The following is a 22,768-nucleotide window of genomic DNA, read 5'->3' on the forward strand; positions in this document are numbered from 1 at the left end:
GGCCACCACTGGCACCAGCCCAGCACGGAGCCTGCTGCAGGCTCTGGTTTTGCACAGGCAGTGCTGGGCTGCAGGCTTGCCTGGAGCTGTATCCGAGCCTTTCTTCCTCTTTTCCAGCCCCCTCTCTACACCCACCAGCTTCTTAAATACCTTCCTTTTTCATCATCTGCTGAGCTTTCTGATCTTTATTTTTAAGAATGGGGAGGAAGTTGGTGTGTCAGTGTTCTGGTAAATGCGCGCCACGTCCCCCGGGGATGACAGAGGCAGAAGCTTCCAGGAAAAACACAAGCTGACACACAAATCCTCATAAAAATCCCATTTACAGATTCATAGCTTCAGCACAAGAAGCAAATCCTGGCATTGTGTAGGAGCTATAAACAGCACCCTGTGAGCTAATTGTGATTTGCGGCGTCCCCGGCAGTGGCAGGCGATAATCTGCAGCTCCCCCCCACCCCAGAGCACGGGGTGGTAGGGGAAAAGAGGGACAGGGTGAACAGCGAGCTGCTGCTCTCCTGGGATTTATTCAAGAAGCAGAATTGTTGCTTTACCATAGGTTGCAGGAGGGGGGAAAAAAAAACAAACACAAAAACAGGAAAGCTAGCGTTCAGGTAAAAGAAATAAGCTTTAGGCCTTGTTAATCTATAATAGGTGATGTGCAAGTGTGGTTAGGTAAACACGCCTTTGAAATACGTGTTTAATATTCTGCATGGCAACTGCTGTGTGTTAGCAGCACCTGTACTTCAGTGATAGATGTTACCCAAACCTCCCAAATCAGCTGCATCTGTTTAGTCGACTGCAGTAAAAGCAAAGCATCAGAAGGTCTCTTTTTTAGCAGGCTGCTAGTATTTTATTGTTCTCATTTTTTGGTGTCAGTAAATCAAACGTATGATTGCTCTAGCCTAATAGCAGTTCATGGGCACGTTGCTGTCAGGTTTTAAAATGTCACTCGCTTCCCAACATTAAGTTTTAAATTAGTCAACAACTCAGCATGGCGCTCTTCAGTTCGGTCTGCTGTTTGGAGAGGTATGAACTCTTTATGCTGAAAAACTTCACAAATGGTTGTTGGACGTCTGTATTTCCACTGCAGAAAACATATAACACTAAACAGGCTATAAAAAGTATGCACTCAACTTCTATTAATTCCAGTTTCCAGAGTAGCTGCCTCATCTTGGAGTGAAATGAAGTAGTCGTTCTGCAGAACTATTCCTCTTAAACCTACAAAACACTTCCTTTGGATTGATTAGGGGGGAAAAAAAATGTCATTAAACACTTGTTGTGATGGTGTAATTCTGCATGTCTCTGAAGTATTTGGTTAGCATTGCTACATGGATGCTCCTTGCCAGTAATGGATTATTCCCTTAAAAGCATTTCTGTTGTAAAATGACTGGGCATCAGTTGACTCATAGTAATAGACTGGATCCCAAGTGTTTGGCACTCAGAAGCACATCAGACCACAGCAGTTCTATGCCTTATTAAAAGCTTTAACTCTGTTTAGGTCACTTGCCAGAGGGGCTGTTGACACCTGCTAACTTGATCCTGGATTTGAGACCTTTCAGCCATAAAAGCATTGGTTCATGGAAGGAACAGCAGCATGACTGACAGCACTAACTGAGCCAGCCCCCTCGTGTCACTGAATGAGATGAACAGAAATCTTCCTGGGGTCGGGATTTCCGTGTGTCCAGATCTGATGATGAGGTTAGGAGAATGAGAGCTAATCACCCACTGCTGAAACAGTGAGACCTGCTTGTAGCGTTTTTCCCAGCTAATCTCCTAGGAAATAAAGCTGCCAGAAATTAGAGCAAGGTAGATGGCTGGGGTGCAGCTGTTGCACTGTTTCTGGATTGAAGAACAAAACAAAAACTGAAAAGGATGGTTACTAGTGTTTAAAATAACAGCTGACCTTGCATAACTCCTTTTCATTATGCAACAACCCCTTTTTATTATGCATTGTCTCAACCTTAGGTAACTATCTCTTGTATCATACCTCACAGCATCCATATTTCATTTTTTTTTTTTTTAACCCTGTGTGTGGCTGCAGGTTGTCTGCAAAAGGTTGTTTTTACGTGCTCTGGGGTTTTGGTGCTTAATTCATCTGAGGACTGAGGAAGCTGCATTTTTGGTCCATCTCCCTTCACCTTTTCCTTTCCCTGTCTCCATCTTGCTTACCTATATACTTCTGAGTCTTACCCAATTTGTTACCCATGATAACACCTTACTAAAGCACCAGAAGATAAAGGCTTTGCAGGTTTCATCAAAATCCCCCATGTTGGGCGAGGAAGAGAGATCTGTGCCCCCACAGAAGGGAACACTGCAGTACCATCCAGCCCTCTGTACATCCCAGAGAAGCCCCATTAAAGAGAGACACTGCAATGTCCCAGCCACAGGACAGCTGTTTTTTTATTCAGCTCTGTACTGTCACAGATGCCAGAGAATACAACCATGGGGCAGTCAGGGTAGGGGTGTGCAGAACAGCTTGTTTTTCATTTTAATAGGGCGAATGATCAGGTAAGTGTCCTTTACCTGGAGAGGGAGCCCCCCTCTGTCTGATCCAACCCTGAATTGTGCTCTACAAAAAGTTACTTTTGAGGCTTTAACTTATAAAGAAGCTTAAGTACTGCAGTGTCAGGGAGAACGTTTCTAATTTCAGACTTTGCAGAGAGTCAGGTGATGAGGGAAGAATTAAAGCAGAGAGGTGGAACAGGATTGGTTTTGTCTTATTATGATCCTTTAATCATATTCCTTAAAAATGAAAGATTTATGGTGTGTGTGACTTAAAAGGTGTTAATTGAACCACTTAGTCGCTGCAAATCCCCAAACATTTTTCACCTGTCAGTTCCCATTTTCCCTGTCTCACTCTACCTACAAATGCTTTCCAAGTGAGCATTAACCCCTTGTTAGCACCAGCAGGCTTAGGTGGTGCAGAACACACAGCCTGCTCTTCGCTGCGCTAAGTCTAATAAATGTGCTTTTGGGCACAGAAAGCCTTCATTTTTCTCCATCGGTATCGATTGATCTGATAACATATTACTTCTCCCTATAAACTTGGCATTACTTACATCCTTAGATCTAGCACGTCTCAGACAGCACTGTTACACTGTAGGTTTTTTTTTTTTTTACACACTTAATAGTTCTGAATTTTCATCATTAGGGCTGACTTTTTTTTTTTTTTTTTTTGCAAGATCCAGTGATACTATTACCCTCTGCATAGTTTATTTTGCATTTCCTAGCTCTCTCTTGCAGGTCAGACAGGGCTCTTGTGCTCCCCTAGCGCAGATCCCCTAACCAGCCAGGCACCAGCACATCTCCCCTTCTCTCTGCCTGCCTGATGTGCTCTCACTGCTGTCTGGATAGAGGAGTGCATTCTCTGGGACTTGGCCCTGTGCTGTATTCTGTCTGCTCATCTATGGCTGAACTTCGGTATTTCTTTCTTCAGCTGTCTCCTTGAAGCCCTGACTCAAGTGGAGGTGAGGCGGCAGGGGAAAAGCTTTAAGCAGATAAATGTCTAGTGCATTGTTTACCCCCGCTATTACTTGGAGGCTGCTCCCAGCCCAGGGCCTCGTGCTGTAGCTGTAGAGCTCTGAACCACTTCTCCTTCCATCAGTGGTCAGCTGTCCTACGTATGGGACGGAGGCTGCAGATGTCAGGTGTGGTTATCTCTTATCTCTGGACTGCTGCAGCCTTCATCTCCTAATCTCCTAGTCCTGGCGAGCAGTGCCTGCCAGCTGCACCTGTCCTCAGGGAGCCCCCTGAGCCTCTGAGCGAGGCTTCCAGTAAATGGCAGACTCAAGACCTGCTTTTCTGTGGGCACCTGAAGGTGGTAGCATCAACATAGTGATGCGTTCCTGGTGATCCTAGTGCTAACTCTAGGGACAACCTTGAACTTGCAAGGTGAGGTGACACTAACCCTTTCTAATTAATGACTTATTCTGGAAGATGTGAAACCAGGAGAAGCACTACCTAAACTGTGTCACCTCAGCTCTCTTCAGCTGATGGTACAAGGTAAAGATTTTATTGGGTAAGTAAAACTTTCAAACTTCTGAAAGCAAAGCTTTAAAAACAATAGAGGCTGTTAGGAGAAAGCAGTGTGCAAGTATGTGAGCTGTAGGGAGGTGTGGGCACAGGCAGAAGTGCGGCCGTTTCCATAAAGCAAGCTTCCCAACTTCCCAAGATGCATGGGGGAAGGAAGGTCCTGAAATCATTTTCCAAGCATCACGCAGTGGTGCGGGAGACTTGTGGGAAAATGGGACTGTTGGATGACTTGGTCTTGTGTTTTAAGTTGGAGTAACTTTTACAGACAGAGCATGTCAGAGCTGGAAGTCTTTTGGATTACCCGGTGAAGTTTCCCGTTGATACGAGCACCAACAGTGCGTTATTTTTTTCACACATCTCTTCAAATATCTCTCTTCAAATTTCTCTTAGAAACCAGCTGAGTTTCTTGCCTCCCATTACTCAGCTGCTCCAGAACATCAAAGAAACTTGTTTGTGCCACAGCAATGTAGCAATCAGTTGTGACTGCAGTTGGTGTTCATAGTCTCCCTGTAATTACAAAGTTATATTCATGCCCCGGTAAGCTAGAGCATGGTCAGGAATAGGACACCAGAGTTGCTTGTAGTTATTCAGCTAATCAAAGAACAGTAGTGCTTATATTTTTAAACTGCCTTAACAAAGGAAAAGGATTTTCCCCTCTGCAAGTGCCTGACTCCTAAGGAAAACAGGATGCAAGTGTTTAGTGGAACCAAGAATTTGCCAAGGTGAAAATGCTCCTTAGGGATTCCATGTATCTACATCGGACTTCAAAGCGTGGCTGCACTAATCGAAGGATTACTAAAAAGTTACAGGAACGTGGACTTCCAGCATTATTGTTGGTTAAAACTTGGCCTTAAGGCTGCCATAATCTAGTTAACTGTGTCAGAGCTGTTTGATGACCTGCGTGAATTGGCTCTGTCAGTTCAGTTTCTGCTACATGCATCACAGTTGATACCAACTGGCGTGCTTTTGTGCCAGATGGTCCAAAAATTGGTGAACAAGTATTACAAATTTGCTTACCTCTGTCAGATTTTCAGGAGGCAGAGTGGAGGCATAGTGCCAGAACAGTCTGAATGTGACTTGGCAGTATTGTTGCGCTTGTTTTGTCTGCTAGCAGTTAGAGTTTGTCAGTGGAATTGTCGCTTAGTTTTACATAGCCACTTAATTCAGTTTAAAATATAAGCCAAGCAATATCCTTCCTGGTAAGAAACATCTCCTAAACTGCTGTTCCCTTCTGAATTGGAAGGGGCTTCCCCCCATGTGCAGATAGCTGAAAGTACTTTGTCAGAAGTCACAGGCTTTCATTGTGCGTGTAGGTATGTGTTTGCTGTTGGGTGTGTTGTAGGGAGAGGGGTTGGTTTGTCCTCCATGCAGCTATATGTTTTGCGTGTGTAGGTTCTGCTAGGCAAGTAGTTATCCTTGTGGTAATGATAAAAGTAGTAGCTCTTGGCAAGAGACGAAGTCATCAAACCCTGAGCTCTGAGCTTTTTGTGGAATTCAAGCAGCAGAACAACAGCATTATTAGAGATGGATGTATCTTAAAATAAACAAAACCAACCAAATCCTAGTATTTCCTGTTGGAGCAACTGACATCACTCAAGCAAGTAAAGCTTTTCTTTTAGCTCATGGTGGAAGGTTTGCTATGTTTCCGGTGAGTTTTGGTTTTGGCACCTCTTAAATGTTTCAGTGAAGTGACTGACCAGATCATAGAATCATCTAGGTTGGAAAAGACGTTCAAGATCATCCCTTGTTGAACATTGTGCAAAGAGACTGACATATTGCAAGCATGATTTTTTTGTTGTAAGGTGTGATTTAAGGTAAGACTGACTGTGTCTCTTTTTTTTTAGCTGTATCAGCTGGAGTAGTTACCACAAGAACCTGCTAGCCAGCAGCGACTATGAAGGCACCGTCATCCTGTGGGATGGGTTCACAGGACAAAGATCCAAGGTCTACCAGGTAATGTACAGTCAGTGAGCAACACTTCCCCATGCTATAGACCGTGTCAGGGGAGCAGTGTTAGGGCTAAGATGCAGCTTTTTGTTCAGCAGTAGGCTTACAAGCTTCACAAGGCAAAATAGATTGTGCTTCTGTTTGGCAAATGGCTCATCCATGCAGCTTTATGGAGCTGTAGTCCTCTGAAGGAGTCACCTATATCTTCTTGTTACAGGCATGAAATGGTTGATGTTTTCTTGCTGCTGCTCACAGGCAGGGAATCTGTACGGGGAGAAATGAGTTTCTTGAACTTCTGTCTTGCATTTCTTTAGAAACCTCTCTTTTTCTCTCTCTGTACCTGTTCCATGTCTGTCTTTGTCAAAAGCCTTCTGTAAAATCCTGCAGTGATTTGCTGTTGCAGGTGCTTGTAAAGCAGAAGAGCAAGATGCAGGTGCAACTGGTAAGTCTGGCAGAAGGGACCAGTAGGCAGAAGGCTTCCTGATGGAGTTCTGTGCTCAGCAGAGCAGTGCGTGCGCAGAAGTGGACTGAGCTCAGCAGTGAGGCCTTGTGATCAGACCAAGGAGGCTGCTGGAAGAAAAGACAGCCCATTCAGGGAGAGGTTGGAAGTGCTGCAGGGTCTTCCATAGGTAGAATACTGCATTGAAAGTGGTCAGTGGCAATGAACTGCAGGCTAGCCTTCAGTTCTCCTTTCTTGACAGTTCAATTAAGTTTTAATTCCTACTTAAGGCTTTGTTTATTCTTTTGTTGTGTTTTAGCCATTTATAATGCTTGTTTTCATTAATCCTCTGTGTATCTCAATTAAAAACAAATTATACTGGACAAAATCTTGTCTGTTTTCCTCACAAATGCCTTTTGCATTTCTTTAAGACTGAATAATGAGCCTGGATGGGACCAGCTGTTGCTTGTGTTAAAACAAACTAATTTTGCTTCTTTATCAGATCACTGGAATTTTTTGTATTTGGATTTACATAGTTAAAGGCATACACAGTGACATCTGCTTCACATGTATTAGAAATCCTTTAGTGACTTTATCCTGGTGAGCTTTTCATGTTATTGTCTTGCTGGCCTGTACGAAGGTTTATTCAATGCAGTGGTTTGCTTCCACGTGGGATATGCCAGCATAGCAGATACAGCTCTTTTGTGTTTTGGGGAGGAGTAGGCTTATAAGTATGCATTTGGAAAAACAGGATTAGACACCAGAAGTTTTGTTTCCCAATTGAATAGGAAGGTAAGGATTTCCAGGACTTCCAGAGAAGAGGTGTTTGGAATGGCTTATGAACATGCATCTTAATCATTATAAGGAGATATAGCTGTGTTCTACTACAATAATTGGCAGCACGCAATGGAACAGCAGCTAAACTGTGCTGGGAAAACAGATCTTTAACGTTTATTTCCTGAACTCAATATTGCTTCAAGATTTAAAAACAAAAGTAAAAATAAACAAAAATAAAAACTGGTTTTAGCTTTCAAAATTGCTGTTCTGCTGTTGTTTTCTTTCATGGCATGTCTGGCATGCCATACAAGCATTGGTCTGTCTGGGAGAAAAGGCTTTTCTTGAGAAACTGCTAAATATACTAAAGTTTTCTGGCCAGGAATCTCCTGATGATTTATACCAAACAGCATGCATTTTTCTTTTACTATTTTATCAGATTACAACTCACTACCATGCAATATTTTTTTTCTCTAAACAGGAACATGAAAAAAGGTGCTGGAGTGTTGACTTTAACTTGATGGACCCAAAACTATTGGCTTCAGGCTCTGATGATGCAAAAGGTATTTTTTTTTCCCCATCTCTGTGCAGAAGGCTTGTGCTTTGTGTATTCCCTTTGAGGCATAAAAATGTGATATTTCAAGTAGCTGATTCCTCAGCTGCCTTCGATATTGTACTTGATGTGGTAATGTGTCAAGATATTCCCAAACTGTTCAGAACTTAGAGAAAGAGAGGCTTTGTTTGGATTAAGATTTCTTGGTATGATGTTCACAATTCTCAGGTAGTATGCTCTCTAGCATTTTCCAAATCACTAAACAAAGCAAAATGTGTTTTAACATTAGTTAAGCTTGTTGAGTTAAAGCCTTGGGGCCTTTTAAAAGAGCAGCGTGTATTTGTATTTCACAAATTCAGTTTTCGGTGAAAAAGCAGAAGTTAAACAGCAGAAGGCATCTTTTTACCTGTATTTCTCAATGTTAAAGATTGTGCGTGGTAGGAAGCCTCTTGATTTCATGACGTGCAGGGTGTTTCTAAGAGTTTAATGGAGCTGGGCCGTGGACTGAATGGGAGCGCTGGGACAAGCTCTCAACTTCTGTGCTCCAGGGCCCATTTGTCGAAGGGCTTTTGGAGATCCTTTAAAGGAGCCTTTTCCCAACATACTGGTAGGAAAATCTTCCTTTCCTAAGAAGCTGTAGGAAACTAATAAAGACAGCACTGAAGAATACGTAACGTTCTTCATCCCTAATGAACAAGATTTCATCTGTAATGTGTTTACAAGATCAAATTTAGTTATTAAGCAGCAGGAGCTGTAGAGTCCCTTTCATAGTCCTTGGGGATGAGCTCTCCTAGATGGTTTAATACAGCTCTGGACAGAGCTGTTCATGGTCTGCTTTGAAATGATAAATTTTATATATCCATTAAACCTTGAAAACCTTTCTTGTGCAGAATGCTTTTAAATTCTGTTTCAAAAGAAAACTGCATTAGTATTCTTCAAATACATTTGACATTCTTCATGTCATTGGTAATTTCATTTACAGCGTTGCTTTAATGATTATTTTATATTTAAGGTGCTTTTTAGATGTTTTTGATACACTTGCCTCCTTCTGGTTGAAGTGGAGAGTTTTCTCTGTGCTTAAATACAGTGAGTGAACATTCACCTTGTAAATTATCAGCCTTTCCATCGCTCTGCTCCCCCCCTCATGCTATGCATTTGAAAAAGCTTATCTTCCAGGTAGACACACACTTATTAGCATGTTAACAAGTTGTCCTGCAAAGCCAGCTGCAAGCAGAGCTCTTGTCTCTAGTTTAACAGTTCACTTTTTCAGTAATAGTTTCTAAAAGTGTAGTATTTCCTTAAAAATGACTGTAGCAGCGTTTGCAAATCGACATAACTCACACTTCAATCCATGAAGGTCTTTTGAAGGTACACCGGGGTTTTGGTGAGCAGAATTGGCCTAGAACATTTTATCCTTTGCTCCTACCACGGTTTGCCTGTGATTTGCATACATAATAAGCAACTGGAGACAAATGGAGTTCTGTGAGTGTTTGAAATAAGCACAGCTTTTAAGTCTTTAAGGTACAGAGCAACAGCAGCAAACACCCAAATCAAACTGACTCTGGAGTCCAACTTCCATCTCAGTCATCATACTGAAAGAGTTAAGTGCTACTTTTTCCTCACATTTATAAGTTGTCTGAACTTATAAGTCTGCCTAACTTATATTTTTTAATCTGTTTGCTTACCTTAATGAGTGCTCAATTTTGTTCTGGCCAGCTCTGAATATGCATTAAGGACATGTTTGGCCAGGTACAGTGTCTGGTGGGAAATATAAGAGCTGTGTAACCTTCCTGTTCTTTTACTTCTCTGCTTGTATGAGGCTGCTGCACTGGGCTTTCTAACAAGAAATTTCAGTGTTGATAGATACTGGTGTGACCAGAGCAATTGGAGCTAATCTCTTCATGCTTCCCTGGAAAGCATGGGCATAAAATTTTCTTGTCAAGTGATCAGGACAAGCCAGCAAAAAAGTGACAGCCTTGCCAGTTCTTCCTGCATGCCTGCGTATCTGCTTGTCTTTTCTCAGTCTTTTCAAGTTAGAGGCTAATTTTTAAAGCACTCGGTGTGCTCAGTAGACATGTATTGGGAAAGGAGCTTTTAGATTAATAATCCTATCATCAGGGCTTCAGAACAGGCTCTGCCATGGCTCATACACAGCAAAGGGGGTGCTGATGAACAGAGTATCACAAGGGATAAAATGCTTCTGATATAGTTGGAAACAACATCCTTGGGTATTCTTGGGTCCTGCATCATGTTCATTAGTTGAAGATGATCCGGGATGTTTATTTGTGAAAGGTACTTTAATAGCAGATAATGAGAGCATAGAAGCATTATTGTATTTGGAATAACTGCATGCATGAAAACCTCATTTTTATCTATGGTTGTCACCCCCTTCCCTTTTAAAGGGGCAAAGGTAGTCGAGTATGTCCCTGGAGATCCAAAGTGTAAGCCCATGAGACAGCAGTGAGCAAAATTAAAATGTTTACTTGTGCTATGAGCAGTTTGGGGAAAGTGCGTGGTCTTAATTTCAGTTCTTATATGTTTCTGGTAATGGCAGGAAAAATGATTCCTCCCATAAGGAGGAAAAGGTGAAGCTGTGCTATTTCAGCGGAGAAGGTTTAGTTCTGTGAAGGCATACAATCAGTATCAAAGGGTTGGGGTAGTGCTGGAGCCAGTGCAGACTTGCAGCTGTTTCCTAATCCAGTATTGCTCTCTGTTCCAGACCAGGAATGCAGTTTGCTGGTTGGGGTGAAGTTAGGACACAAGACAGTGAGGGCAAGATATTACCTAATGCCCTGTGGGTAGAATTTCAACCTCCCCTAGGGTAGTGACCAATTCTGGAGCAGTCAAGCACCTATTCTTTCTTCTGATGTCTTTGAAGCTCTCCGAAACACATGGAAATGCAGGCAACTTTGAGAAACTAAAGGAAGAGTCCTGGTTTTATGTCACTTGTTAGCTGTAGTCCCTTCACTCTTACCAGCACAAAATGGAGAGGTGGAGCAGAACAGGAGCACCTGAAGGCTCAGAGCTGCAGTGGGAGGTTACTTTTCCTTGACTCGTGGCAAGGAGGAATGCAGGTAACTATTGCATTGCAAAAAGGGAGAACTATTTCTGTGCAGCCTTGGTAAATGAGACCACAGCTGCATTACCGGCACCTATTTTTCACAGTACCCATGAATTTGGTTGCTGAGCTGGCTTCGTGAAAGAGTGCAGCATTGCTGGGAGCTGCATGTCAGGGTTTGCACCCCAGCTTTGAGGATGTTCAGAGCGTTGGTGCTTCATTTTCAAAGGTAGCTAGCTCCTTCAGCTTCTGCTGCTTTAACTGCTCTTAAAATATCAGGCTGAACTTTGTCTGTTCATTTTCGTGGCTAATAGCAGTTCAATAATTTCTTGGAGATTTAAGGGTCGTATTCAACAGGGAGTGCCTCAAAAGGTCAAGATAATGCTGATGGTTAAAGTGGCAACCAAGATACCTGACTGACTGACTTATGCTTTGTGTGAACAATGAGGGATGCTGTGAAGTCGTTGCCTGCTAACAGTCCTGAGTTTACACCGTGCTCCTGCTCTTACCTTCAGCGTGGCAGCTGGGTACATCGACCCCTTCGGCTACTGCAGTGCAGGCATTACATCTCTGTCGGTGCTGGGACACAGAACTGAGCTATGGAAGATGAATTTATAAACTGACACGCTTGGTGTAAAGCTCCAACCCAATAAAAAGAATATTGAAAAGACTGACACTTTTTAAAGGGGGGGAGTTTTTTTGTGTTTTTTTTTTTTAAGAGGCAGCATCTTATTTTTTTGGTGAAGGGACACTTGGCCACAGAGGTGTATCTGTCAGTAACAGCAATACTAGGAGACATACACTTTGGGAACATGTGTTTTAGAAATAGTCAATCTCAGATGGTTGTTTGCCTCATTTACACAATTCTAAGTGTTAAAGACATCTGTGTGTTGTATAATTACTGCCTCGACCTCAGCAAAATTGTTGAAAGCTACAGCAAATAAACTCTACCCTTATGAATTATGCTTTATTAACCTGTCAGTTCTTTTTGCAAAAATAATGGACAGTTCCAGGTAAAACTTGACAAGTTTCATTATGCGTTGTTAGATGTCGCATATATCCTTTTTAATGGCACTGACTAAGATATAATTGGAGCTTAGCGTATCCCACAGCAGTTAGATCACAGAAATTGCTGCAGACTCTAATCTGTGTCTGTCAGTGGTAACGAATATTATGGTGGCTTTGAACACACAGGTCGTCTCTTCACCAGGGTAAATGGCTGAGCTTATGACCTGAAGACTTGAACCAAAAATGAGCCAAGTTGCAGCGTAGCCCTCAATTAGCTTCTGCCACAGAACTGAGACCCAACGGCCATTTGTTTAGTAGAGGAGAGGTGGTGTCAAGAAGAGACTTGTCCGCTTTGGACAGAGCTTTAAGTATCGATAAGTAGATAGAAGGCTCCAAGGCAAGTGTGTGTTTTCAGTCCTAGGTTTGGGCAGAACATTGCTCTGGATGGTGAGAACATTTAACCTCCCTGCACACCTCAGGTTTAAGCAGTATTGTCTGCCAGCATCCTCTAATCACAACCTTATTTGCTCCCTATGCTGTCACTTTCCTAAATGTGTTGTCCTCTACTGCCACTGCAACTTAGACTGAACATCTCTGTTCATTAAAGCAAAATACTGATGTTTTGCTACTGTGCCAAATTATCTTTTTCCTGGCTCTATATTTCTCTGCTGCCCTTCCCTCCCCCCCCCCAGCAGAAACACACTGGGGAGGTATATCATCCAGTCTCACTTGGGAGCAGAGAGCATCTTAAGCTATGCTTGTAAGGCTGTTTGTTTCATTTAGAAACGTAGCTAGAGCTTTATTATAGCTCAGGTAAATAAGGATGGATTTATTTCTGAAAATCCAGCAACAGGTTGGGGGATGTTTTCATTGAATTTTACATAATAGTTATATGCAAATACAGCATGCATCAGTGTTTGTTTCTGGTATCTGTGTGCAGCTTTATAATGGTTCCAGGCAGCTGTCAGATGCCAACAGGGCTGTATTTTAAAAAGCTTGAGTGGTGCACTCTGAGCAGTCGTGTATTTCCTTCATTCTTGAAGCCATTCTCCTACGTATGGTCAGAAACAGCACAGTCTTGTTGTGTTCTGTTGCTGGCAGTACTACTTAAAAAAAAAAAAAAAAAAAAAAGGTGCCTTAGAATGAACCTGCCAATGTTCCTCCCTTTCCTTGTGTAAAACCTTGTCTAAAACATGTTTGAGTAATCCATGTGGAAGTCTTGCTTCTCCTTCAAAGCTCCAGGGAACGAATGGCCGAGAGGAGGCATAGAGGAGCACTCTAAGGGTGGGAGGACGTGCAGTCAGGCTACTTATTACCTCATTTGTTATTGAGGTAATAAACACTGGGGAAACTATTCCTGGTCCTTTTTGCCATTTTTGCTCACTCCTTTACCTCCAAAGTGAGCTTTCCCTCAAAAGGTGGCAGAGGACCCATTGGCTACAGATCTGAAGAAGCCCAAGCAGTTCTTGGAGCTGTTTAAAGGATTAAGCCTTTGGGTAGCTCCTGCATGTTCAGTCCTTAGCTCTAGCCTCTATCTTGCTCTGCCTACTCCTCAGCACGCTGTTCATGACACTCAAATGTTACACAACCCCCTCATCGAGAAGAGGGGGAAGGGATAATGTTTGTCTGATTGAAGTCTTTGTAGCAGACCCTGTTGATGCCAGTGTGCTGCTCCCTTTGCCCAGACTGAGGGCAGCGTTTCACCTGCACCTTTTAAAAATAAGGTGCATTATGTGGGGAGCACCTAACAGTCTTCATCTTTAAGGTTAAATGATGCTCAAAATTTTTGTGGAGGGAGGGGAAAGCTAAATTTTGAAAAGCCTGTGGTATTTTCTGTTGGTTTTCCTGGGAAGCCCTGAAGCCAGTACACAGGGGAAGAGCTCACTCCGTATGATGTGGTTAAATCAATGTTCACACAGTAGTCTCACAAAACAGTAGAGTCCTTTGTACTAAGGAAATATATCATCATAGGAAGCTAGCATACTGATTTCTTTTCTGTCTGTGCCAGTTCCTTGAGAATAAAACAAGTTGTTCTTACTTGCTGTGCTTAAGCATACAATTAGGTGTATTTATTCTGTGCAAAGCAATTCTGCTTTGGAGCATGGAGTTCTTCTGTACAGCCAGGCTAGGAAACAAGGAACAAAAAGGGCATAAGTCTTCCTGCTCTTGATTATATGAATCTGTAGTCCTCTAGTCTTAAATGTTAAGATTATAACATGTATTGAGTCACCTGCTCTGAAGAAGCCCTCAGCTGTGTGGGATGTGGACCTTCTCCATACTCACGGGAGATGCTGATGTGTACGTACCGGAGAGTGTTCTCAGGCTCACTAGCCATTGGTTGCAATCTGACCTTTTCTGATCATTAGCATCTTGGTAACTGAGGTTGTTCAGAATCTTATACATGAAAATCTTACGTATAAAGGAACTATGTTTTACACCTTTCAGATAAAGTTTGTTTTTTGCTTATTTGTTTCTCTCTTTTTGTTTCTCTAGTGAAGCTGTGGTCTACCAACTTGGACAATTCAGTAGCAAGCATCGAGGCCAAGGCGAATGTGTGCTGTGTGAAATTCAGCCCCTCTTCTAGGTATCACCTAGCTTTTGGCTGTGCAGGTAGGTAAAAGGGTCTTCTGAGAAAGAAATGCTGTTTCTTCTTTGCTTTAAGCTGCTTCTTCAGGAGACTTGAGGTTGGCTGCTGTACCCAGAACTGAGGTGTCTTTGCAGTTAAAATGCCTCTGAGTAGGACTTCAAGCGTGCAGTCACCCAGAAGGCATCAATGATACTCAAGTGTCAACTCTGTTCTGCAGTCCAACTTCTTAATTTGGGTGTCCATCAGAGATAAAAACTCACAAAAGCAAGTCAGAGCGTATTTATTGGGGTAACTAAGGTTACCAGGCAAATCTCAGGTTTGTGAGCCTGGAAGCTAGGTTAATATGTTAACATGGTAGTTGTTCTTCCTGATTTATAGCATTGCTTATGAAAGCTACAAAGCCATACTGGGAATTTTAACTGGTTTTACCTGAGGCATGCTGTAAAAGATTGGCTGTACTTGTTTCCCATAGCTGCAACTGTAGTCCCTGTGGATGGCTGTTTTCTATGTTGGGCAAAGCATCTCTGTTAATGTTGTGTGGTGTTTTTTTTTTAAAGTAGTCAATGGGAAAGGCATGGTGAGACTTCTATTCACTTAGGTTAAATAGGTTTTGGTAATAATACAAAGACTTGAAAGCAGAGCAGATATCACTTTGGGAGGAAACTGTGTCGTGCTATGCGTGCAGCAACTGAAACTCAGAGGTACCTATTATAAATGTTTAACCAACTCTGCATTTCCTTTCTCCTTGGGGAGTTTTAATGTGCTTGTAACTAGATGTTCTGATGGCACTAGCTATCTCTGGACTTCGGGAGATATGTTGATCACATTCTTGCAACCACTGATTTGCCATTTCATTTAGATGTTCCAATTTCCAGTCTGGTTCTACTTAAATTTTGACTCTTAGAAGAGAAAAAATAAATTTGCATTTTGATACACTGCAAAAATGGATTCAAGTTGGAGTGTAAAATATTGACTTGCTTGACAGGCATCTCGCTGAAGGTTAGTGAATTACATGCAAGAATAGAATTGAATTACAATACCTACTAGCAGCATTTGAATGAAAGGGACTATCTGTGAGAGGCTCTAGGGAAAGATGAGAGCACCAGCTCCAAATGAATCAGCTGCTGATTAAAATAGATATGTAATAGCACCACAATAAAGAATTCTTCCTGATAAATCAGTAACTGGGATTCCTTTCCACCTGAAAGGCAGAGGGGAGACAAGGCACAGATAAATCTGTGAAGATTTTTGGAGCTGTAGGGCACATAAGATGAAAGCAGAGTGTCTATCCATCAGGCCATGCTTGTGCCTGATGAACCACAATGGTCTTGTCTTCAAGTTATTTTGGGAAAGAGGCATTAATGAGTGCCATGGGTTAGTTGGAAGTTTTAGATGACTACACGTGTGTTTTTGAGATTTAGAGAACGCTGATGGTAAAATGGTACTTGCACTGGGGAAGAACATGGAGGGAGACAGCAGATAAAATTTTAAAGTGTTTACATCTGCTTGATGCTTGGTAATTAAGTTTTTAAATAAAAATTAAAATGGATATTTAACTATGATTGCTGAAACAATTACATGGAGTAATTGAACTGATGGGAATGATTTTCCACAAAGGAATTGTAATTGATCTTTCAGCCATAAACACGTGAAAAAATATGTGAAATTAAAAATCCTGGGGTCTTAAAAGGTGGTTTTATTTTTGAACTGAAAAATCGAGGGCAAAAAGTTTATTTTGTTCTGTGTAGAATATGAAAGTAGGCACTGTCCTGTTTAATGTGTTATGGCAGAGACGGATTTTTTTCTCCTCCAAGAGTTCCAAATGATCATGTTTACTAAATTCATTCAGTCTATGGAAAGAAGTGATATAACTTGTAAATAGTGTGATTTGTCATGTGAGCTCTAATCTTCATAAAGGAAGAGTAAAAGCTGTTTTCTTTAAGCAGTATTAATGCACACACTTTGGACACATGAATTTGGAGGTTCCTGTTTCCCTCTGTAGGAATAAAGATGAGCAGTACAAGACACTAATTCATTGACCACTATAAGGGGCAGTTTTAGAAAGCTGGCTCGTCTTTGCCAGGGCTTGCTCATTGAAGTTCCAGTTCTGAGAATGTCAACTACTTTCTCAGTGCTTTATCCAGTGATAAAGGAGCCGAGACTTACTAACACTGTGCTCACAGCAGAGTTTTGTGCAGTCTTTAAGCAGCAGTACTGCTCCTGTGTATACTTGTATTCGTTGATTTGATGGAACTTCAACTTTCCATATAGCTGTGATCCCTTTTTGTAAGGCCTTGTTCTTTTACATCTTGATTAATGAAATGTTCTGCTCTGCCCTTGACAAAGGCATCATGCCCACTAGTGTCCATCTATTCAGGATGCCTCTTTGAAGTCAGTCTTCATAATCAGATGCTTCAACTAGACTAGCTTTCTCCTTGAGTCTCTGTGGTGGTTCCCCCCTTGTGTTATCCATAAAAACAGGATGATTATCTTAAGATTCTTTCTACCTTGTCTCAGTTTATGGATTCCTTCTCATTTGTTAGTAAAATGTTGACTCTTGGCTGACTTCTGTCAGCGTTGCCATACAGTTGCGCTTGGGTAAAATATGCGGAGGTAGCTTTGTACTTCCAGACTTGCTCCAGTTTTGGAAGAATTCCCTTTATCTTCATATTTCCCCAAAATTTCAGAAGGTCTACCAACACGTGGTACCAGTTAGGTGAGCTGATGCAGCAGCCTGTTGAAATGGTCATCCATTTCCCCATGCTGAGTTCCTGGGCAGGTCCCTGCCCTTAGCAACAGCAGGAGAAGATGAAGTGTCAGTCTTAAACAAAATCTCCTGAGAAGGGCTTGATGTGGGTTGGAACTGAAATCTCTTGTAGCTGTGGGTTTCTTGGTTGAAGCCTCTGCTTCAGTCGCTGTGGGGCTCTGGTTTAGATACAGCTGTGGTCAAAAGTGATAACACTATGCTTCTGTGTGGGGAATGCTCCTTTAGCATGAAGTACTGGGTGGGCTTCGAGTTCAATGCATGGAAAACTGTGCTTAGCTGCTACTATAGAAGCAAATCCCAGGATTACCATCTAATATTAGTGATGGATGTTTCTTCTCTGGGCTCTTTGCTCTGAAAGCTTTTAGATGACCAAAAGATCATTTTTGTGACTTAAAACAGAACAAATGAGCAATAAAGTGGAAGAGGAGCCTAAAAAGGAGAGAAATGAATATTTGGTTTAGGAAATAATTCTCCTAAAATTCGACAGGCACTTCAGGTTAGAAGAAAGCTATCACATCTGACTGCAACCTGATAAAATCTGTTGCAGTGGAGAGGGCATATAAAGAAGAAAAGATCCCTTTTGTCTGTTACTTCAATAAAATATTCTATTTGCATGCTTACTGAGTTGAAACATTGTGCAGTATAAACTGTAATCACTGCCGAATACAAAATCAGGTAATTTTGTGGTCTTTTCTTTTTAAAAATAGATAGGGCTTTATCCTGAAATTAGCTATATAAATCATGACCAAAGTTGTTATTGTTCTGCCTCAGCAACAGCACTGATGCCCTCAACCTATATATTTTCTAGCAGTACTGTTTCCCTTCTTAAAAAAAAAAAAAAAAAAAAAAAAGGCTGCGAATACATGCAGTTTGCAGCTTGAATGGCCAAGTTGTGCAGCCCGGGTGAGATCAGACTGTCTGCGAACTCGATGAGCTAAGCATAGCTCTTTGTAGTAGCAATGCTTTATCGTGGCGTGCTGTGATACTGTCAGCAGCTACCACTGACCTTTTATTTCCCATATATTAGGAGATCAGATCATCAAAACTTCAGATTCCAAAGTTCTTACACTGGAGGCATCTTCTTGAATGCTATTTTTTTTTTTCCCTGTGGGACCCACAAATCTGGTAGGTTGGTTTGGGGGTGAGGGGGACTCCTCAGTGCCGCACAGATGTGAGACAGAGAGCGCCTGCTCTCCAAGAGTTCTACAAACAAGTGGAAGCAGTACAGGTAGATGGAGAGGTGCAGCAGAACAGCTATGACATATTCAGAGATTAATGGTTTTGTTGAGTGAGTTTTAACCATGGTCAGGTCTTACTGCATTGTCATAAACCGTTGACAGCATGGGTTCAGGTGACCTGACCTGGGAAAACACAGGACAGTGCTGATTTATGTTGACTTTAATGCTTACCTAAAATTACAGCCTCAGAGTTTGAGACCCTCTGCACTGGGGAAGTCTCTCCGTAGTGCTGAGGCTTTTACCTTTCTCCTGTTCGTGCATTTCTTGCCCATTCTGTCTCTCCTCCTCATTTCCCTACTTGTACAATGCTGCTGTGCCAGAACGCTTCCCAAGAATGTGGTTGGTCTTCCAAGATGGTTTTTGCCCTTGCCTAGAAGGTTTTGCATGCTATTTAAAAATCTTGCAACATCTACAGCATTACAGAGCAGCGTCATACTCTGGCTTTGAACGCTGGAGCCTTCCATTTGTTGTTGAAAGGCCACAAAACTAATGATTCTGCTTCACAGCGTACAACATGAAAAGGGCTCCTGTTGCTATGTCAACAGCTTTGTTTTGATTTTCAACTGTTCCATCACCCCTTAAAATCTCTGCACAGCCCTGATGCACTTACAGTTCAGGGTCACGTGTGGCTTCTTTATCAGCATCATTCAATTTTGCTAATATACTCGGTGTCTAAGCAGGACTGCTTTGGAGACCATCCTTGTCCAGTGAAATATTGATTTTTCTGCAGTAACTGGAGCAGTGATTTCTCTCTTCCAAATATCTCTCTGTAGAGCTAGCCTTTCATGCTTCCTCAGATCTGGGTGACTTGCCTGCCTTGTCACTCAGCTTAGGAGAATGATGTGATATTAATGACCAAGAAGGCAGTATGCCTTTTTGGAAGTGAATTAATGTTTTCCAGCTGAAAGCAAGGTCCTACCTTAATAGATTCTCCTGGGTAAGTACTCCGCTCTGTTGAAAACCTACAGTGACTCAGAAAGAGTCCATTTGTGCAAATATATGACATGTTTAGGGTGGAGTTGGACAGCTTCTTTGAGCTTAAGCTACAACATTATCTTTAGCACGTGAATTGAGTGCAGTATTCAAATGCACAGGCAAGGGTCAGGCATTTCCTCGAAGCATGACCAACCCTGAAGTTTACAGCAACACTTCCAAATTGAGCCTTTCTGAAATTGGCAGGGCATGCAGCAGTCAAGGACTTGCCTGTTAGGTCTGTTGGGCTTCGCGTGTCTTACCTTTTTTGTGGGTATTCAGCAAGTGTGCTCTAGTCCTTAATTTCTGAGGTTGTTGGCAAGGAAAGAAGAGGACAAGGTCCATGATTCAGAAGTGCACACTGGACGTCTTGGGGGCTAAACTCATTCCAGAAACCATGGCAAGTGTTTCAGTTGTGGCAGCCTTTGAAAGCACCTACACTACCTGCTCAATCTGCTGAGGGTCATTTTGCCAAAACAACAAATTCCTTCAGTGGTAACAATCATATATCTGTACTGACAGTGCATGTGTTGGGGGAAGTGCTGAGCTTAGTGACATTGTTCAGTTTAGAACAAGGTCTTGAAGGTTTGATTTTAAAATGATGCTGGGATGCAATATAAAGTGAAGTATCAACCTGCCTTCTGCTGCCCTGATGCATGTTTGAAGAGACTTTCTGACTCGGATCAGACTTGCTTGGTAGCTCAGTCTGCTGCTGCTTCTGGCGTGACAAGGAGAAGAACTGCAGCCACACGGTGTTACCGAAACCGATGATGTTTGCAGTGAAACCAGCTTGCCTGTTCATGCCCATCTGAGGCCAGGTGAGTCCCTGAGTCTTCAGGCTGTGCTGCAGCGTGTCTTAGTGCTGAGGCTGCTTCCCAGCAGGTCAGGAGGGGACAAGAAACTGCTTGCAGGCATCCAGGAGATATGTGCATGAATTTCACGAAACTTCATGAAGTTATATAAGCTTTTACATTCTGTACACAGAAAACGTCATCTCTGATTTGTTGTATAAGGCGCTCGCAATAATGAGTGAGTTGCATTCTAGAGACCTACTGGGAGTTACCAAACTTTTATCCTAGAGGTTGTCACACTTCAGTAACAAGTGAACAAATAAAATGAACTCAAAGCTCCATTTGATTCTCTGGAGAAAAGGATAAATCTATCAGTGGCAGAAACAGGCGTGCTAATTGTTTGCTTAAATATTCTTTTCCTGAACATTTTGTCTTATGACTGGTGCAGAAGTTATTTATTCAACATTACAAAATCCAAATTAAAATTGAAATGAGCCTTGAAATTCAGGAACAGAATAGGCAACTCTGAGATTCGTCTTTTCCTCCAACTGCCAAATTGTTCTTGCTACTGGTTGCTGCTGTGTTCCTAGTAGTTTAACCCATTTCACACCTGGAGTTTGTGAAGTTAGTTTTTCTAGTACCTCAATTGGAAGGAATTACTTGTTGGAATGGATCTTCTGTAGTGCATTAGTGTGGTACCTCCTTTTCAAGCTGCTGCAGAGATGAACCATTCCAGTATCTTATTTGGGTACAGTGCAGGATTACTTTACAACATACACTACTTTTTCACCAGTTTGTATGGAAAAAATTGTTACACTGCATAGGAAAACATGTAACCTGCAAATGCAGTGTGACCTGTCATCTAGAAGGCTTCATTTTGTAGCATCTGAGCATCTAAGCTTTGCACATGGTTTTCAAGAAGAGAATTTTTAAATGCTTGTGCTAGGTTGAGAGTTCCCCTAAAGAGGAACTGATAGCCATTTGTAACTGAAGCTGATGACAACAAGTAAGGCTGTAGATGCATGTACAAATCCAGCAACCCTTCACATGGCTTACTTCATTGCCTGGCTAGATCACAGATTGCCTCTCTCCCACATTGGATACCTGTGTATCATCTTATAGTCTTCCCATGCTTGTTTCATCATCTGCATACCCCACCATATCTTTAGTGGGGCTTTGGTTGAAGCATTCTCATCTGAAACTTCAATATTACTGGTCAGGACAGTATCTGTTATATCCATTATTCCAACAGTAGTGGAATCTGCTTTGAGAGCAGTTTAGGTGATGAATCAATGGCCGTCTCCAGAACCTGGTAGCAGGAGGCTTGTCTCCTCAGGCTACTTAAGCACAACGTAGTACTGGGCCAACATCAGCTTTGAGAGTTTGGCCAACTTGTGTCCTCAGCTGCTTGTTGTAAGGCACATGGCAGCAGTCTGCACATTCCCTAGAGCCAGTTTGATTGCTCTGAAGCTTGTTGAGTGGTTATTGTATGATGTTCACTGATACAACAAAAAATATAAAGCTGTTGCTTCATAGAGATACTCCTAAAAACTTAGGGAGGATGTTTATTTTCATATCTATCTTTTTTAACATCTTAGGTTACCTTATCTGCATGAACTCATCTCGGAGCACGCAGTCTTGGAGTCCAACTGCTGTCTCTCCCCTCCATCGCAGCTCCATGACCTGCAGTACTTGGAGTCAATCAGTAGCCAGTGCTCTGGTTTGCAGTGAGATCAAACATCGTGTCCTGGAAATATCTAGAATCAGGATCTAGAGCTGCTGGCTTTGGATGTATCCAGCAGTCACTGTGCTAGTAGGACTCGTGGTGCTCATGTGAGATGTTTCAGATCTTAGGATATGTAGTCTGTATAGACAGCATGGGTTGGGGCACCTTTTACTATAAAATGACTCCTCTTCACATATTCTAGGCGTTGTAAAACTCATTTTTAGCCATTGATACGCGTGCATTAGCGGATATAGTCAAACGTGTTCATAGTTATGGAGAACAGTAGGTTATACTCACTTTTTCTTCATCAGTCTTAAAGAATGAATTCTTCTAAAAGCTGTAGGTTGTTACTGCTGTTCTCTAAATTAGTTTTGTAACGTTGGTACATCTGCCTTATCCGTACTGATTTTTTTCCCCAGCAATCTGGTAGGAACCAATCTTTGAATTGCATGCAAACTAGCTAGCCCTTATTCCTGTGAGAAGTCTCTTATAGTTTTTTTAAAACCGTAAAGGTCAAAGTTTCAAAGGAGTTCTAGAGAAATCTGTTTTGCTTCCCTTCCCATCTGAGCCCTTTTTCTCAACTGATTAAGATCTCTAATGCTTTATGTCTCCTCCTTCTCTCCTTAATATGAGGCAAGTTACTTAGTGGAGGCTTTATGGGCTGCTGTGTCAAAAGCTTTTGACAAGTCAATAAAAAATGTCCCCAGTGCATGAAGACCATTATCCATACCCCGGCAAATGTCATCTGTAACTTCAAACCATAGGGAATCTGTTGAATATGAAGGTTAAAAACCCAGTTGGCAGTTCCCATCAAGGCTGCTGTTCCCTTCTTATGTTCAGTAGAGGGAGATATAGATCTTCAGTGAAATGCTAGTGTTG

The 22,768-nt window shown here is 42.0% G+C and overlaps 1 protein-coding gene across 3 annotated transcripts in view; it reads left to right on the plus strand.

The window, feature by feature from the left end:
* The window catches only part of COP1 (COP1 E3 ubiquitin ligase), a 125,197-nt gene that overhangs the window by 57,117 nt on the left and 45,312 nt on the right, over nucleotides 1–22,768 (plus strand). For all 3 annotated transcript variants that reach the window (XM_082766614.1, XM_082766612.1, XM_082766613.1), the window contains 3 exons: nucleotides 5,874–5,982; nucleotides 7,671–7,752; nucleotides 14,302–14,418. In XM_082766614.1, the coding sequence (XP_082622740.1) occupies nucleotides 5,874–5,982; nucleotides 7,671–7,752; nucleotides 14,302–14,418 (308 nt within the window). The remainder of the gene's footprint in view (nucleotides 1–5,873; nucleotides 5,983–7,670; nucleotides 7,753–14,301; nucleotides 14,419–22,768) is intronic.

This window comes from Aythya marila, assembly GCF_965140915.1.
Source record: "Aythya marila genome assembly, chromosome: 8".
Lineage (NCBI taxonomy): Eukaryota > Metazoa > Chordata > Aves > Anseriformes > Anatidae > Aythya > Aythya marila.